The 20,418-nt window shown below is 43.8% G+C and overlaps 1 protein-coding gene across 1 annotated transcript in view; it reads right to left on the bottom strand.

The window, feature by feature from the left end:
* The window catches only part of LOC139577178 (multiple C2 and transmembrane domain-containing protein 1-like), a 291,904-nt gene that overhangs the window by 148,828 nt on the left and 122,658 nt on the right, over positions 1–20,418 (bottom strand). The window contains exons 3-6 of the mRNA XM_071404089.1: positions 15,944–16,086; positions 10,299–10,378; positions 8,131–8,242; positions 6,329–6,367 (exon numbers count right to left, since the gene is read on the bottom strand). Of these exons, the coding sequence (XP_071260190.1) occupies positions 6,329–6,367; positions 8,131–8,242; positions 10,299–10,378; positions 15,944–16,086 (374 nt within the window). The remainder of the gene's footprint in view (positions 1–6,328; positions 6,368–8,130; positions 8,243–10,298; positions 10,379–15,943; positions 16,087–20,418) is intronic.

Here is a 20,418-nt window from a genome sequence, read left to right as displayed (position 1 = left end):
CACTGACAGTATTAACTCACTGTAGTAAACCCCATTGAGCTGTACCACTGACAGTATTAACTCACTGTAGTAAACCCCATTGAGCTGTACCACTGACAGCATTAACTCACTGTAGTAAACCCCATTGAGCTGTACCACTGGCAACATTAACTCACTGTAGTAAACCCCATTGAGCTGTACCACTGACAGTATTAACTCACTGTAGTAAACCCCATTGAGCTGTACCACTGACAGTATTAACTCACTGTAGTAAACCCCATTGAGCTGTACCACTGACAGCATTAACTTACTGTAGTAAACCCCATTGAGCTGTACCACTGACAGTATTAACTCACTGTAGTAAACCCCATTGAGCTGTACCACTGACAGTATTAACTCACTGTAGTAAACCCCATTGAGCTGTACCACTGACAGCATTAACTCACTGTAGTAAACCCCATTGAGCTGTACCACTGACAGCATTAATTCAGATTGCTGCTCCTCCCCTCTCAGATTAAAACCCATTGTTAACCGTTTACTAATGGATTACAGGCTAATTTAACCACGACAGGAGTCACACTGCTATTGCTCGCATGTGCAGGGGGGAGGGGGAACAAAAAACAAAGCAGTCGGTACATATTTGTCAAACAAACACATCTCTACGAGATATCTCACTGTCTCCATGCCTTGTTTGGAGGAGCCTCATTAACATATTGTTTGTTTTGGAGTGAATTTCATTAAACTTTGAACAAACCCTGGCGCACAAGCACCGGCGCTTTGATGTGGAGACGAAGCCCTCTTCATTTCCATTCTCCAGACATGAAACAATGAGTGCTGGGCTCTGTGTGATACTACCACCTATACAGTAGCCTGTTTGATGTGTTTAATACTATTCCATTCCAGCCATTACAATGATCCCATCCTCCAAAACTCCTCCCACCAGCCTCCTCTGGCCTACTCCCACTACTGTACAGTGAGTCCAGATAGTCTACACTATGCTGTTATGCTAATGGTGAAGGGCGCTACGCTATGCTAGCTAACTCCTCCTAAAAAAAACTTGTGTTGCTACATAACCCTCATTATCTCATATCCCTCACACCATCATTGCTACATATCCATCATATTGTGTTATTGAGTGTACGTTTGTTTATTCCATGTGTAACTCTGTGTTGTTTGTGTCGTACTGCTTTGCTCTATCTTGGCCAGGTCGCAGTTGTGAATGAGAACTTGTTCTCAACTGGCCTTCCTGGTTAAATAAAGGTGATGTCACGCCCTGGCCATAGAGAGGCTTTTATTCTCTATTTTGGTTAGGCCAGGGTGTGACTAGGGTGGGCAGTCTAGTTCCTTTATTTCTATGTTTTCTGTTTCTATGTTTTGGCCGGGTATGGTTCTCAATCAGGGACAGCTGTCTATCGTTGTCTCTGATTGGGAATCATACTTAGGCAGCCTGTTTTGCCACCTTAGTTGTGGGTAGTTGTCTGTGTTAGTGGCCTGTATAGCCCTATTCAGCTTCACATTCGTTTTCTTATTGTTTCTTGTTTTTGTTGGCGACATTCAAAATAAAGAAATGTACGCTCACCACGCTGCACCTTGGTCCGGTCATTTTCACCCTGACGACGTTCGTGACAGGTGAAATCATTTATTTTTTTTATATGTAAAAACCCATGGTCGATTTTGATTAGGAATCATACTCATCAACATGTCAAAGTAGAGCAGGGAAAGACACGATGAGGAGAAGTGTTGGGTTGAAATTCCTTAATTCCTTAATGAAAATAAACAATTTAGGAGCTCATATAGGTTTTAAGGTGTTTAGTTTTTATTTATTCACACCAAAGAAAATAAGTGAAATACAAAACATTGTGTGCAGGTGAGGTTGGAAGCCCAAAAGGGCTGATAAGAAAACCACACAATTATAAGTACAAAAAAAAGTTGGTTCAATCAGTTAAACAAAGCATATGAATTATAATTGTACATCATATACTCAGTACACAGGCTAATACAAAAGCCATGTGTGATTGAACTCTTTAACTTCTGGGGCAAAGAACACAGTGTGATAATAAGAGGGGTGTGTTGGCTTTTCTGGACTTGAAAGGAAGTGGATTTCAACAATTTTAGTGTTATAATTATCCCACAGTGGTTCTTGCATTGTTTGCATGTATTGAGTCCAGCATTAATGGCTTGATTAAAGAAAAGAGGGTATATAAATAACCATGGAGAAAGAGAGGGAGCCAGGCAGACACCCAGGAGGAGTGGTGCTTGGTGGGGAAGTGCACTAGTTTGTTAGCGCTGGAGATAATTCCCGAGTCACAGGCGGGATGGCCCAGTTTGGAGCTTCAAAGGGATGGTTTAGGGGAAGCACTACAGCAGGACGTCCGCACTACTCCAACCAGAGACACGCTCAAAACAAATGTTTCTGTATCTCTATATCTTTACAAACTCTAACTTTTACTCAACTGTACTCAAGTACTGTACATGCCTCCAGATCAAGAGTGCTGCTCTCAGAAACACTGAGAAAATGTCACAAGTTGTTGTTTGTCCTCGAGAGTCCATGGGTTTTGATTAAAATGAGATAGAGATATAAGCCTACTGCTGTGGACCACCTAAGGGTTGCTATGGCACGGAGAGGCATTAAGGACAAACAGGACAAAGTTTGGAACATGAATATCCATAGGCTACAGATATGGACATGTGCCACATGCATGGGCCAATGAGAGGGAAAAGCAGACCCTGGACCAGCATGCCTTCTGTTGTGAAGGAGAGAGAGCAAAGATGAGGAACATGGAGAGAAATGATAGGTCAAGGGTCAATCTGCCAGGCATCATGAGATAAAGGGGTCTCAGACAGACATGGGAGATCTGGCTTGACAGCAAGTAAACCTCCAACACACATACACACACCTCTAAAACTATCCCCCCCATTCTCAAAGGCTCTCGCTCTCTCGCATCTTACTCTTTTCCCCTTTTTCAGATGTGTTCAAACTTGCCCAGGACTATCCACAATCCCCAAACTAAGACCATTGAGGGACAGATGATTCTGAGATGTTAACTGAACAACCATAACTGAACAACCATAACTGAACAACCATAACTGAACTATCATAACTGAACAACCATAACTGAACAACCATAACTGAACTATCATAACTGAACAACCATAACTGAACTATCATAACTGAACAACCATAACTGAACAACCATAACTGAACTACCATAACTGAACTATCATAACTGAACAACCATAACTGAACAACCATAACTGAACTATCATAACTGAACTATCATAACTGAACTATCATAACTGAACAACCATAACTGAACAACCATAACTGAACAACCATAACTGAACAACCATAACTGAACAACCATAACTGAACTATCATAACTGAACAACCATAACTGAACTATCATAACTGAACAACCATAACTGAACTATCATAACTGAACAACCATAACTGAACAACCATAACTGAACTATCATAACTGAACAACCATAACTGAACAACCATAACTGAACAACCATAACTGAACTATCATAACTGAACAACCATAACTGAACAACCATAACTGAACTATCATAACTGAACAACCATAACTGAACAACCATAACTGAACAACCATAACTGAACAACCATAACTGAACAACCATAACTGAACAACCATAACTGAACAACCATAACTGAACAACCATAACTGAACAACCATAACTGAACTATCATAACTGAACAACCATAACTGAACAATCTTAACTGAACAACCATAACTGAACAACCATAACTGAACAACCATAACTGAACTATCATAACTGAACAACCATAACTGAACAACCATAACTGAACTATCATAACTGAACAATCCTAACGGATAACCGTAACCATTAAGCGTAACTGATAACCATGATTGATAGTCATCTTTGTTCCATATTTCACTATGAAATCACAGTCTATACATTCAACTTAAAGAGGAACTGAACCAAAAAACGACATCTCTTGCTGAAAATAGCCTTTGTGTTATTGATATGAAACCATTTCTTTTTTTCTAATGTCAAACTTGACTACAAAGTTCAAATTGGAACATTTTGATCGTAAAGTCAGTATTGTACACAACTGAGATTTGCGAGATGTTAGGAACTAGGTTGTAACAGTTTTCCTTGGGTTGGGTTTATTTCAACCCTGCCCACATGCCCACAGCAGGCAGCACCCAAGTAAACATCAATTCTGCATGCGACGATCGCCAACTGAACATGGTAAATTTGGTTTAACTTTGGATATCCCTATGGGGCTAGTTAAGGACCATCAGTAAATTATGCAGGGTACATGGGACAATATTAAACATTTCAATAGCTCCAAATTTCAATGACTTAACCTCTTAAAACTTCTTAGGGCTGCAATCCCGTTTACGGGATCGATATGACAACAGCAAGTGAAAGTGCAGGGCGCAGGGCCAAATCACGGAAAAACACAGCCATTTTTCCAGCCAAAGACAGGAGTCACAAAAAGCAGAAATAGAGATACAATTAATCACTAACCTTTGATGATCTTAATCAGATGACACTCATAGAACTTCATGTTACACAATACATGTATGTTTTGTTCGGTAAAGTTCATATTTATATAAAAAATCTCAGTGAACATTGGCGCGTTATGTTCATTAGATCCAAAAACATCCGGTGATTTTGCAGAGCCACATCAATTTCCAGAAATACTCATAATAAACGTTGATCAAAGATCAAATATTATACATGGAATTTTAGATCCACTTTTCCTTAATGCAACCGCTGTGTCAGATTTCAAAAAAGCTTTACAGAAAAAGCAAACCATGCAATAATCTGAGGTCGGCACTCAGAGCCCAATCAAGCCATACAGGTACCCGCCATATTGTGCAGTCAACACAAGTCAGAAATAACATTATAAATATTCACTTACCTTTGATGATCTTCATCAGAATGGACTCACAGGAATCCCAGTTCGACAATAAATGTTTGATTTGTTCGGTAATGTCCATCATTTATGTCCAAATAGCTACTTTTGTTAGCGCGTTGGTAAATAAATCCAAAGTCACGAAGCACGCTCACTAAAAGCAGACAAAATGTCAAAAAGTTCCGTAACAGTCAGTAGAAACATGTCAAACGATATATTGAATCAATCTTTAGGATGTTTTTAACATAAATCTTCAATAATGTTCCAACCGGAGAATTCCTTTGTCTTCAGAAATGCGATAGAACAGAGCTCGCTCTCACATGAACGCGCATGGTCAGCGCATGTTCAGCTCATGATAGACCTTACTCAATCCCCTCTCCTTCGGCCCCACTTCACAGTAGAAGCATCAGACAAGGTTCTAAAGACTGTTGATATCTAGTGGAAGCCGTAGGAAGTGCAAAATGATATATTATATCCCACTGTCCCACTGTGTATTCGATAGGCGATGAGTTGATTTCCCACTTCCTGGTTGGATTTTTCTCAGGTTTTTGCCTGCCATATGAGTTATGTTATACTCACAGACATCATTCAAACAGTTTTAGAAACTTCAGAGTGTTTTCTATCCAATAATATGCATATATTAGCAACTGGGACTGAGGAGCAGGCAGTTTACTCTGGGCACCTCTGGGCACCTTTTCATCCAAGCTACTCAATACTGCACTGCAGCCATAAGAAGTTTAAAGAACCTCAAACCAACTATAAACTGTAGAAATTCATTTACAAATATTGAAAGCATTTAATGAGAAAACTAAAAGGTGTGCAACATGAAAATATATTCACATTAACATTGTGTAATTTATTAATGGTCCCTAACTAGCCCCACAGAGATAGGCTATCCAAAGTCAAACCAACTTTGCCATGGTCGCACTCCGGCCGGCTGAAGCTAATTGGCAAAATAAGTTTTCTAGGTTTCTGGTCACTATAAAGAGCCACAAAACTGTCACGGACCCCATCTGGACTAACAACAGCATATTACTGCTCTCAGTTCCACCTGTCTGTATATTGCAGCTTGTGGAAAATACAAGATGGTGGAGTGAGAACTGATAACAGTGACAGGGACACAGAGGTGGAGGAAGAGGGGCTGGGTCACCACCTGAACCCAGGACAGCGGAGGGGTTTGTGGGGGTAGCGGAGGGATTTGGGTGGGTAGGTAGGTAGGTAGGTAGGTAGGTAGGTAGGTAGGTAGGTAGGTAGGTAGGTAGGTAGGTAGGTAGGTAGGTAGGTAGGGTAGGTAGGTGGGTAGGTAGGTAGGTAGGTAGGTAGGTAGGTAGGTAGGTAGGTAGGTAGGTAGGTAGGTAGGTAGGTAGGTAGGTAGGTAGGTAGGTAGGTAGGTAGGTAGGTAGGTGGTATTGTAGGTTACATGCCATGTATTACCTTACTGGATCGTTTGCAGCTTCTTTTCAAAAGCATGGTCTGTAAATGAGACAAAGCTGTTATAGGATGCTAGAGAGCTCAGAGCTGCATGGGGTCAGAGGGCTGAGGTCAGAGGTCAGCCCAGGAGGAAGCAGGGCGTGGAGGGTCACAGGCAGCAAAAAATAAGTAGTAAAAAGCACTGCCACCCACAACGACACATAAATAGGCCTACTGTACTGTACACACACAAGGGCCACACACACACACACACACACACACACACACACACACACACACACACACACACACACACACACACACACACACACACACACACACACACACACACACACACACACACACACACACACACACACACACACACACACACACACAGAGACAGTCCCACATCGGTCACTAAACCCTTCAATATTTCCAGATCTTTTTTTAATTGTATTTTTATTTAACCTTTATACAACCTTTATTAAACCTTTATATAACTGTATTTAATCTTAAGGGTCTGGTAAGTAGAAACAGTGTAGTGGAGCTTCCACCATATTGCTTCCACCTTACAGATCTGCAAACATTGAAGGGTTAGGGCCAAATGGATGGTTAGGGGTGCGATTTGGTACCGGCTGACACACCAGGATTATCCTGTGGTGGCGAAGGAATTTGTATGTGTGTATCTGCGTCATAGCCTTGATTTGAAGAGGTTTTCATCTTGCCCAGTAGGTGGCGATAGAGAACATCATCATCCATGCTGTGTTCCTGTGACCTTGTGCTCCTTTTTACAGTTTGAGCGATTCAAAAAGGTGCTTAACCTAAATACAGTTTATTTGTTCTGTCGAATGTGGATTCTGTGAACTATAGAACCAAATAAGACATCAGATCAAACAGAATAAAATATTTCCCCCAAGACTCCCCTCTTGTACTTTATGATACATCCAGGGGTCCAATTAACCAAACAAATAATTGAACAGAAATAAATATGAAATAAAAACATTGCGCACATCCACAGAGGAAAGGATGCACATCATTAGGAGCAATGTTACACAATTCTCTTTGAACATGGACGTTTTTGTTTTTCATTCTAAAAGCATGTTCCTTTTTGTTATGCCAGTGTGCTCAAATCTTTTTTCCAGTGGGCCTATCCAGCTGCTAATGCATTGATGCCTATGGGAGAGCCACCCCTTAAGCGGACAGGAACTGTGAAAACATTTTTCAATGGTAAACGTCCTGAGTAGGAGATCTTCATTTACCCACCATCTTTGCTATATTGCAATTGATTTTCCACCAGAAATAGTAAATAAATAAAGATGTCTTACTTAGGCCGTTTACCATTTAAAAATAATTGTCACAGTTCCGGTCTGCTTAAGGGATGGCTCTCCCATAGGCACCAATGCAATAGAAGCTGGGTCTGGAATGAATGATGGATTGTATCCAGGTCAGAATTCGTCTGACAGCATCTCAAAAAGACTACCTAGCATTGGATCGGCAATGTATTATGGAGTCCTGTCATTGGCTGGGGAGACATTACCTCTGAGCCAAACGAAATGACAGTTAAATGTCAGAGCCATTTCATAATGTTCATTAACATTGACAAAGGTGATCCATTTTTCTTTTTTTTACTCATAAGACATCAAAAGTGACAGATAATGATGTCATATCTTCACACAAACAACATCCTGTCTGGATTAAAACAGTACTGTTAAAATTAAATCACACAATTTAATACAGTTACACTACATCCAATCAGAAGTCGTCCCTGTTCCCTTAGGACGGTCAAGCTACTGAAGAGAGAGAGACAGACAGAGTGGACTTACGGCTTCCCTGAAGTCTCCCTCTTTGGGCGACAGTGTGACTGCCAGCTCTAGAGTTCCCAGGTTATGTTCGGGGTACTGGGGATCCTCGAGGTCAAGGGTCACGTCCAGGGTCCTGAGGTGGCAGAGGGAGGACACGGTGACCCGCGCACACATACACACGCACAAATACGCAATACACACGTGTACAGAAACGTACACACATAAGCACACACACTTGCAAACTTGTGTGTGTCATGTACTCATCTCAGTTAACTCAGAACTAAAGTATTGTGTAATTGGTCAGATGCTCGATTCTAGTTATAGATCCATATGTGTTAAGAGAAGAGATAAGAATTGGAATGAAGTGCTCCACCTTCTCTCTATGCATGTTACGGGCAAGTCTATGGTCCAAATGTTCCCTCCCCTTCTGACATTCGAAAGATGCTAACTCCTACGAAATCGTGATCAGTCCAAAGCACCGGAACTAATGTTTCTGGTTGTCTCACACATCCTGTTGTATCATGACAGATCTATGGTACCATTTATGTTTACGTTGTCTGTCAAAGAATAGTCATGTATATACATGTAATATGCATTTCCAATGAAGTACACTAGAGGGCAGTGGTGCATTGGGTAAGTTCCATTGAAACAAGTGTCAAGTAAAATGGGGACACAAATAGGGCACATGGATAGATTTGTGGGATACAGAGAGAGAGAGAGATCAACCAATAAGGACAAGAATTGTGACATTGAACAAAAAAACATGGATAGCAAAAGCGAGAGAAACAGAGAAAGAGACATAATGTGTTGGAGAATGATAAAAGAGAGAGAGTAAAAATATGCTTCTTTCTGATACAGTCCATTATGTTGCAGGAGAAGAAGAGAAGTAGGAAAAGGAGACGGAGAGAGGGGGAAGAAGGCGGAGGGGGAGAAGGAAAGAAAGTAAGATAATAAAATGGACAGAGAAAGAGGAGGAAGAGATGGAGGGATGAGGGGTAGGGCAGGAAGAAAGACACGGAGAAGGATGGGAGAAGGAGAGAAAGAAAGAAAAAAGAAAAAGAGATAGATAGATAGATAGATAAATGAGAGGTACACTACATGACCAAGAGTATGTGGACACCTGCTCGTCAAACATCTCATTCCAAAATCATGGGCATTAATATGGAGTTGGTCCCTACTTTGCTGCTATAACAGCCTCCACTCTTCTGGGAAGGCTTTCCACAAGAATGTTGGAACATTGCTGCGGGGACTTGCTTTCATTCTTCCACAAGAGCATTAGTGAGGTCGGGTATTGATGTTGGGCGATTAGGCCTGGCTCGCAGTCAGCGTTCCAAATCATCCCAAAGGTGTTCGATGGGGTTGAGTTCAGGGGTCTGCGCAGGCCAGTCAAGTTCTTCCACACCAATCTCAACAAACCATTTCTGTATGGACCTCGCTTTGTGCACAGGGGCATTGTCATGCTGAAATAGGAAAGGGTCTTCCCCTAACTGTTGCGACACAGTTGGAAGCACATAATTGTCTAGAATGTCATTGTATGATGTAGCGTTAGGATTTCCTAACGCTAAGCGGCCTAGCCCGAACCATGAAAAACAGCCCTAGACAATTATTCCTCCTCCACCAAACTTTACAGTTGGTACTATGCATTGGGGCAGGTAGCGTTCTCCTGGCATCCGCTAAACCCAGATTCTTCTGTCAGACTGCTAGATGGTGAAGCGTTATTCATCACTCCAGAGAACACGTTTCTACTGCTCCAGAGTCCAATGGCGGCGAGTTTTACACCACTCCAGCCAACGCTTGGCATTGCGCATGGTGATCTTAGGCTTGTGGGCGGCTGCTCAGCCATGGAAACCAATTTCATGAAGCTCCTAACGAACAGCTCTTGTGTTTCCAGAGGCAATTTGAACTCGGTAGTGAGTATTGCACTTCAGCAATCGCCGGTCCCGTTCTGTGAGCTTGTGTGGCCTATCACTTCGCGGCTGAGCTGTTGTTGCTCCTAGATGTTTCCGCTTCACATTCTACTGCCATTCTACTGCCATTGTTTCTTATGGAGACTGCATGGTGCTCAATTTTATACACCTGTCAGCAACGGGTGTAGCTGAAATAGCCAAATCCACTAATTTGAAGGGGTGTCCACATACTTTTGTATATATAGTGTATAAAGATAAGGAGTTTCCCCTGTCTGTCCAGACCTCTGGTGTTCCAGAGACTCGAGGTAGAGGTAGGCAGAACCCATGAAGTCATCCTGAAGGCCGAAGTCATAGTCAAACACCTGCAGGACATAACACACTGTTACCACAGAGATCACATACTGTAATCTTGCGTTGCAAAATCTGATAACTTTCCCGAAATTCCGAGGTCTTCCAGAAATCCTGTCTGAATGACTTCGGATTTCCGGCTAATTCCCACATGATTCCGGGAATCTTCCAGGGATTTTGGGGAAAGTTACCAGATTGTTCCAACCATAGTACTGTCCTATACTGTGCTTAGGTGTACTGTACTGTATGCATTCGTATTGAAACTGCAATGCATCTTCACATTACCTGGCACCAGGTTCACTGAAATGAATCCTGTGTTAATAACAACCACATTAAACCTTCCCAAAGGTCACAATTACATATTTCAGTTTGAGGCAACAGTTACACAAAGTAGGCAAAGATAGCACTAATGCTTGAAAATAAATATGTTAATATCGGGTCCGTAACAACAACAAAAAATAAACATTTAGAACTCAGTCGGGGTTCTACTTTTGAGAGTTACTTACTTTTGAGAGTTAGAATAGTAGAATACACAAGGTGGAACTTCTAAACTTAGTTCTGCATGTGCAGTCTTCCTCTTGTTATATTACATTAACATATGACATGTTAGTCACTTAGCAGACTTTTATCCAGAGAGACTTACATAATGCCAGTCATTGACTCACTCAATTTGCCCATGTCAGCAAAACATTTTTAGATTGGTAAATTAGTCTAGTTAGTCTAGCCATCTATCTAAACTTGTAGTAGTTATGACCGAAATACCGACCAGCCACGCAGGGCACGTGCACAGGGGCCCTGACCTCCAGGGGGAACCCATTGATTTTGAAAGTCACTCTCACTCAGATATCATATTAACATGGCATAATTCATGGCAAAATGTGTAGAATTGCAGGAAATTTGAAAAACCCCATGTTTACCTTTAGTTAACAAATACTTTTTCTGCTAACAGATCCCTCTGCACGTATTAAATTCTAGTTTTTAATCCTGGTGCAGAGTGTAGTGTCTAATTGTATAGCTAATAGGCTGTAGTAGTTGTAGGAGTTGACCCTCACGTCACATCAGCACAAACCCTTTTTACTGGACAGGGGCCTATCAACTCACTTCAGACCAGGAACCCTAGTTGACCCCACTGGCCAGAAGAAGTCCCTTTTGAAGTGTCAGGCTTGTCCAGCAGGGCCAGGATATGGCCCCATTCAGCCTGCTATCTTGATCCAGGGCTATATCACATAGTCTAAACAAACCGGAAGAGTCCAAGCTGGAATTCTTTTCGCTCCAGTATACGACAGGGTAATAAAGTCCAGATCCACAAACAGTGGCAAGAAAAAGTATGTCAACCCTTTGGAATTAACAGGATTTCTGCATAAATTGATCATGAAATTTGATCTGATCTTCATCTAAATCACAACAATAGACAAACACAGTCTGCTTAAATTAATAACACACAAACAATTACACATTTTAATGTCTTTATTGAACACACTCTGTAAACATTCACAGTGTAGGGTGGAAAAAGTATGTGAACCCTTGGATTTAATAACTGGTTGACTCTCCTTTGGCAGCAATAAACTCAACCAAACGTTTTCTGTAGTTGCGGATCAGACCTTCACAACGGTCAGGAAGAATTTTGGACCATTCATCTTTACAAAACTGTTTCAGTTCAGCAATGTTCTTCGGATGTCTGGTGTGAACCGCTCTCGAGGTCATGCCACAGCATCTCAATTGGGTTGAGGTCAGGACTCTGACAGGGCCACTCCATAAGGCGTATTATTTACTGTTGAAGCCATTCTGTTGTTGATTTACATCTGTGTTTTGGGTCGTTGTTCTGTTGCATCACCCAACTTCTGTTGAGCTTCAACTGACGGACAGATAGCCTTACATTCTCCTGAAAAATGTCTTGATAAACTTGGGAATTCATTTTTCCGTCGCTGATAGCAAGTTGTCCAGGCCCTGAGGCAGCAAAGCAGCCCCAAACCATGATGCTCCCTCCACCATACTTTACAGTTGGGATGAGGTTTTGATGTTGGTGTGCTGTGCCGTTTTTTCTCCACAGAATGGAGAACGTGTGTTGTGTGTTCCTTCCAAACAACTCGACTGTAGTTTCATCTGTCCACAGTATATTCTGCCAGAAGCGCTGTGGAACATCCAGGTGCTCTTTTGAGAACTTCAGATGTGCAGCAATGTTTTTTTGGACAGCAGTGGCTTCTTCTGTGATTTCCTCCCATGAACACCATGCTTGTTTAGTGTTTTACGTATCATAGACTCGTCTATGTTAGCATGTTCCAGAGATTTCTGTAAGTCTTTAGCTGACACTCTAGGATTCTTCTTAACCTCACTGAGCATTCCTCACTGTGATCTTGCAGTCATCTTTGCAGGATGGCCACTCCTAGGGACAGTAGCAACAGTGTTGGCCTTTCTCCATTTATAGACAATTTGTCTTACCATGGACTGATGAACATCGAGGCTTTTAGAGATTATTTTGTAACCCTTTCCACCCTTTCCAGCACACTGTGTGTCACGATCGTCGTAACATTGTGGAAGAGAGGAGGACCAAGGCGCAGCGTGATAACTATACATCTTCTTTTATTTGAAGACGAAAACGAAACGAACACTGACAAACTATACAAAACAACAAACGACCGTGAAGCTATAAAACGAAAGTGCAGACACAAGCAACTAACGTAAAGACATAGACAATCACCCATGAACTACCTAATGAATATGGCTGCCTAAATATGGTTCCCAATCAGAGACAACGATAGACAGCTGTCTCTAATTGAGAACCAATCTAGGCAACCATAGACATACATACACCTAGACTAGACACTTTAACCAACTAAACTACAGCACCCATAAACATACAAAAAACCTAGACAATACAAAACACTTACATCCCCCATGTCACACCCTGACCTAACTAAAATAATAAAGAAAACAAAGATAACTAAGACCAGGGCGTGACAGTACCCCCCCCCCCCCAAAGGTGCGGACTCCGGCCGCAAAACCTGACACAGAAGTGGAGGGTCCGGGTGGGCCTTCTCACGGCGGCGGCTCGGGTGCGGGACGTGGACCCCACCCCACCATAGTCAATCCCCGCTTTCGTGGCCTCCTCTTAACGGCGACCCTCCATATTAACCCCACTGGACTGATGGGCGCCTCTGGACGGAGGGGCAGCTCCGGACTGAGGGGCAGCTCCGGACTGAGGGGCAGCTCCGGACTGAAGGGCAGCTCAGGGAGCTCCTGACTGGCGGACAGCTCAGGCAGCTCCTGACTGGCGGGCGGCTCTGGCAGCTCCTGACTGGCGGGCGGGTCTGGCAGCTCCTGACTGGCGGGCGGCTCTGGCAGCTCCTGACTGGCGGGCGGCTCTGGCAGCTCCTGACTGGCGGGCGGCTCTGGCAGCTCCTGACTGGCGGGCGGCTCTGGCAGCTCCTGACTGACGGACGGCTCTAGCGGCTCCTGACTGACGGACGGCTCTGAAGGCTCAAGACAGACGGGCGGCTTTGAAGGCTCAGGACAGACGGGTGGCTCTGAAGGCTCAGGACAGACGGGCAGCTCAGATGGCGCTGGGCAGACCAGACGGCGCTGGGCAGACGGGCAGCTCAGACGGCGCTGGGCAGACGGGCAGCGCAGGCGGCAGCTCAGACGGCCCTGGGCAGACGGGCAGCGCAGGCGGCGCTGGGCAGACAGCAGATTCTGGCCTGCTGAGGTGCACAGTAAGCCTGGTGCGTGGTGCCGGAACTGGTGGTACCGGGCTAAGGACACGCACCACAGAGCGAGTGCGTGGAGGAGGAACAGGGCTCTGCAGACGCACTGGAAGCCTGGTGCGTGGTGTTGGCACTGGTGGTAATGGGCTGGGGCGAGGAGGTGGCACCGGATAGACCGGACCGTGAAGGCGTACTGGAGCTCTTGAGCACCGAGCCTGCCCAACCTTACCTGGTTGAATGCTCCCCGTAGCCAGGCAAGTGCGGCGAGGTGGAATAGCCCGCACTGGGCTGTGCTGGCGAACCGGGGACACCATGCGTAAGGCTGGTGCCATGTACCACGGTCCGGTCTATCTATGTACGCCGGCCCGAGGAGACGCACTGGAGACCAGATGCGTTGAGCCGGCTTCATGGCACCTGGCTCGATGCCCACTCTAGCCCGGCCGATATGAGGAGCTGGGATGTACCGCACCGGGCTATGTACACGTACAGGAGACACTGTGCGCTCTTCCGCATAACACGGTGTCTGCCCGTACTCCCGCTCTCCACGGTAAGCACGAGGAGTTGGCGCATGTTTCCTACCTGACTTTGCCACACTCCCCGAGAGCCCCCCCCCAAGACATTTTTGGGGCTGCCTCTCTGGCTTCCAGCCGCGCTTCCGTGCTGCCTCCTCATACCACCGCCTCTCGGCTTTAGCTGCCTCCAGCTCTTCACGAGGGTGGCGATATTCTCCAGGTTGTGCTCAGGGTCCTCCGCCGTCCAGAATTTCCTCCCAATTCCAATAGTCCTGCGATCACTGCTGCTGCTGCCTTGTATCACGCTGCTTGGTCCGGGTTTGGTGGGTGATTCTGTCACGATCGTCGTAACATTGTGGAAGAGAGGAGGACCAAGGCGCAGCGTGATAACTATACATCTTCTTTTATTTGAAGACGAAAACTAAACGAACACTGACAAACTATACAAAACAAAAAACGACCGTGAAGCTATAAAACGAAAGTGCAGACACAAGCAACTAATGTAAAGACATAGACAATCACCCATGAACTACCTAATGAATATGGCTGCCTAAATATGGTTCCCAATCAGAGACAACGATAGACAGCTGTCTCTAATTGAGAACCAATCTAGGCAACCATAGACATACATACACCTAGACTAGACACTTTAACCAACTAAACCACAGCACCCATAAACATACAAAGACCCCTAGACAATACAAAACACTTACATCCCCCATGTCACACCCTGACCTAACTAAAATAATAAAGAAAACAAAGATAACTAAGGCCAGGGCGTGACACTGTGTTTGTCTATTGTTGTGACTAAGATGAAGATTAGATCAAATGTTATGACTAATTTATGCAGGAATATAGGTAATTCCAAAGGGTTCACATACTTTTTCTTGCCACTGTACTTCCTCTTGACCACACAGAAAGTGGCCTTTTTCTAAGAAAATGGGTCAACTCATTCAACAGTGATGTCATCTAAAACACATTTTCTAACAGCACATTAAAAGTGACATAAAAAACATAAAATGTTGTGTTTAGTGTAAAGTATGTTTTGTTATATTATTTTGTTTTCCTATGTTATTACGAGGTAAAAAATTTTTATTACAAGTAACCATACAATATGTTACCTAACCAAGACATGTTTGGTACCTACGGATTGCAAATTTTAATGATTTCACTATTGGACTGTTTCTGTATGGTACGTGATGAACAAATCCATCATTTAAACACAGGTGAATCCAATAAGTAATAATCACGGTAACCTGGAACCTCGAAAACACGGTAAGGGAGCCCTCCAGCGGTAACCTAAGGAAACAACAATCAAATAACCCAGAAACTGTGACACATAGTAGAGTCTCTCAGACAGTCGTACCTTGACATAAAGAGGTTCTCGGAGGCTGTCCACTAGTAGGCTGACCCTCTCGTCCCACAACGGGTTCAGGTTCTTATTGATGGTCTTGCTCCTGAACACCTCCTTCCCCGCAATCTTAAACTTCACATACGGATCACTTGTCCCTGAAAATAGAGACCAACAGAGAGGAAAGAAGGCGTTAGGATGACCTTTCCAGAGAGAGAGAGGGGGTTAGGATGACCTTTCCAGAGAGAGAGAGGGGGTTAGGATGACCTTTCCAGAGAGACAGAGGGGGTTAGGATGACCTTTCCAGAGACAGAGGGGGTTAGGATGACCTTTCCAGAGAGACAGAGGGGGTTAGGATGACCTTTCCAGAGAGACAGAGGGGGTTAGGATGACCTTTCCAGAGAGACAGAGGGGGTTAGGATGACCTTTCCAGAGAGACAGAGGGGGTTAGGATGACCTTTCCAGAGAGACAGAGGGGGTTAGGATGACCTTTCCAGAGAGACAGAGGGGGTTAGGATGACCTTTCCAGAGAGACAGAGGGGGTTAGGATGACCTTTCCAGAGAGACAGAGGGGGTTAGGATGACCTTTCCAAAGAGACAGAGGGGGTTAGGATGACCTTTCCAAAGAGACAGAGGGGGTTAGGATGACCTTTCCAGAGAGAGAGGGTAGGTAATGGGTGAAAAGAGATTTGAGTGAAACTGACTAGATAAGGGTGCTTTGTGCTGGGAAAAAGCAAGGTGCTCAAGATGGTGCATGATGACTAAATATTGTTTGCAATATGCTGCCTTGAGTATTGCTTACTACATACAGTTGAAGTCGGAAGTTTACATACACCTTAGCCAAATGCATTTAAACTCAGTTTTTCACAATTCCTGACATTTAATCCAAGTAAAGATTCCCTGTCTTAAGTCAGTTAGGATCACCACTTTATTTTAAGAATGTGAAATGTCAGAATAATAGTAGAGAGAATTATTTCTTTCAGATTTTATTTCTTTCATCACATTCCCAGTGGGTCAGAAGTTAACATAAACTCAATTGGTATTTGGTAGCATTGCCTTCAAACTGTTGAACTTGGGTCAAACATGTCGGGTAGCCTTCCACAAGCTTCCCACAATAAGTTGGGTGAATTTTGGCCCATTCCTCCTAACAAAGCTGGTGTAACTGAGTCAGGTTTGTAGGCCTCCTTGCTCGCACATGCTTTTTCAGTTCTGCCCACAAATTTTCTACAGGATTGAGGTCAGGGCTTTGTGATGGCCACTCCAATACCTTGACTTTGTTGTCCTTAAGCCATTTTGCCACAACTTTGGAAGTATGCTTGGTGTCATTGTCCATTTGGAAGAATCATTTGCGACCAAGCTTTAACTTCCTGACTGATGTCTTGAGATGTTGCTTCAATATATCCACATCATTTTCCTTTCTCATGATGCCATGTATTTTGTGAAGTGCACCAGTCCCTCCTGCAGCAAAGCACACCCACAACATGATGCTGCCACCCCCGTGCTTCACGGTTGGGATGGTGTTCTTCGGCTTGCAAGCCTCCCCCTTTTTCCTCCAAACATAAAGATGGTCATTTTGGCCAAACAGTTCTGTTTTTGTTTCATCAGACCAGAGAACATTTCTCCAAAAAGTACGATCTTTGTCCCCATGTGCAGTTGCAAACCGTAGTCTGGCTTTTTTATGGCGGTTTTGGAGCAGTGGCTTCTTCCTTGCTGAGCGGCCTTTCAGGTTATGTCGATATAGGACTCATTCACACTGTATATAGACTTTTTCTACTGTATTATTGACTGTATGTTTGTTTATTCCATGTGTAACTCTGTGTTGTTGTATGTGTCGAACTGCTTTGCTTTATCTTGGCCAGGTCGTAGTTGTAAATGAGAACTTGTTCTCATCTAGCCTACATTGTTAAATAAAGGTGAAATAAAAAATTAAATAAAAATTTGGACTGTGGATATAGATACTTTTGTACCTGTTTCCTCCAGCATCTTCACAAGGCCCTTTGCTGTTGTTCTGGGATTGATTTGCACTTTTCGCACCAAAGTACGTTCATCTCTAGGAGACAGAACGTGTCTCCTTCCTGAGCGGTATGACGGCTGCGTGGTCCCATGGTGTCTATACTTGCGTACTATTGTTTGTACAGATGAACGTGGTACCTTCAGGCATGTGCAGACTTGTGGAGGTCTACAATTTTCCTTCTGAGGTGTTGGCTGATTTATTTAGATTTTCCCAGGATGTCAAGCAAAGAGGCACTGAGTTTGAAGGTAGGCCTTGAAATGTATCCACAGGTACACCTCCAATTGACTCAAATGATATCAGTTAGCCTATCAGAAGCTTCTAAGGCCATGACATAATTTTCTGGAATTTTCCAAGCTGTTTAAAGGCACAGTCAACTTAGTGTATGTAAACTTCTGACCCACTGAAATTGTGATATAGTGAATTATAAGTGAAATAATCATCTGTAAACAATTGGAAAAATGACTTGTGTCATGCACAAAGTAGATGTACTAACCGACTAGCCAAAACTGTAGTTTGTAAACGAGAAATTTGTGGAGTGGTTGAAAAGCGAGTTTTAATGACTCCAACCTAAGTGTATGTAAACTTCCAACTTCGACTGTATATTAATAACACTGTAATGTAATGCCATGTGTGCTGTCCTAGTAAGAGTAGAAGTAGGGCCTTTCACTTTTATCACTCTCTAGACAGATCTCCCCTTCCCTCCCTCCCCCTCTCTCTCTCTTTCCCTCTCTCTATCTCTCTTTCTTTCCTTCTTTCCCTCCCTCCCGCCCCCCTAATGCAGCCTGTACTCTCCTCTTGGTTGTTATAGTGAGTTGTATTTATGTTTGTGAGCAGGCAGGGGGAGGCTAACCAAGGCAAGGCAGGGCAGGCCACACAGACAAACAACGCCTGGCCTCAAGATTCATGTCATCTGAGTCACGCTCCAGATCATGTGACTAAGGTTGAAGCCAAATAAGTAGAGACAGAGAGGCCGCTGCTTCGGATCGTGCTCCTGTGGCATCGTACACCTCAGGGCTACAAAGTCTCTCTTCAACGAAAAGCTTGCTCTTATTAAAACGTTTCCCTCTCGAACTGTGGCTCATTTGAAGCTGTTTTGTGAAGAGTGCACCCACGTTACCACACACATATGAGCACACATATACATACAGACACGCAGACACACACACACACACACGCAAACACACACACACACACACACACACACACACACACACACACACACACACAAACCAATTCAGCAGAGAAGAGCAATGCTTGATACTGAGCACTAGATGGGGGTGTTTACCTAGAGTTGTCCCTCTGTCTGCTAGATCCTAATGATTCAGATGTATTATCACCGTCTGTTGCCAGACAGAGCAGAAAAATGTATCGTCACTGTCACTGGCCAGACGGAGCAGAATTATTTATTATACCCCTCCCTGACCAGACAGAGCAGACAGATTTATTATCACCATCTCTGGCCAGACAGAGCAGAAATATGTATTATTACTGTCCCTGGACAGACAGAGCAGACAGATTTATAATCACTGTCCCTGGCCAGACAGAGCAGACATACTTAATGGGTTAGGACATCATCCTATTTGATTAAACACAAACACACAGAGAGGGTGTAGCTTTCAAAATGTCAGTCACGGACACCAGAGCTGTGTTTGGAGAGAAGATAATGGAGTGCATCAGATGACAGTGTGTTCGCGTTCAGCGGACCATAGTGACCCGGGTAGCTTCTTACAGCTGGATCGTGTGTGTGTGTGTGTGTGTGTGTGTGTGTGTGTGTGTGTGTGTGTGTGTGTGTGTGTGTGTGTGTGTGTGTGTGTGTGTGTGTGTGTTGTGTGACCACTGAATGTCCATTAGAACTTTCTGAGGTCATATGTCACATGAATTCATTGGAAAACTCTGCATGATGTATCTGTCAGCTGTTTGACAGACACAGATACTGCTGTTGTTTAACCATACCTGTTCATCCCTCACCAGCACACACAGAAACTTTTGACAGCTACGCCACCAAAAAGCTACCAATTTGATGGTGTGGTTAGATTTTAAAACTGAGGAATAAGTTTACCAATCCCCTGTTACACAGGCACTCATCCTCCTGCCCCATAAGTCAATGTGATATCACTAGCCAATCAGCCACTCTCCTGACTGACCCTGCAGAGCGAGGATGGAGGCCAAGACTGGCTGTCTGGAAGCTTGGCACTGTGTTTATATGTGTCTAATCAGATTAGCATCAAAGCAATGAGCATCCATCACTTCTACAGTCATTAGGACTACCACACAAACGTCATTAACAGAATCACAGTCACCCACCCAGGCTGTTAAACACACACACAGGAGCAAGCCTCTTCTCTGGTATGAAAGCATATGGAAGAGGAGTGTTAGCGTGGCATTCATTTAGTATCACTACAAACAGCCCTGTCACCAATCCCTTCATAGGGTTAATTATACAATCCAAAAACACTACACAAACATTCCCACGGGG

This window comes from Salvelinus alpinus, chromosome 5 (assembly GCF_045679555.1).
Source record: "Salvelinus alpinus chromosome 5, SLU_Salpinus.1, whole genome shotgun sequence".
Lineage (NCBI taxonomy): Eukaryota > Metazoa > Chordata > Actinopteri > Salmoniformes > Salmonidae > Salvelinus > Salvelinus alpinus.
This window is presented reverse-complemented; position numbering and strand designations above follow the sequence as displayed.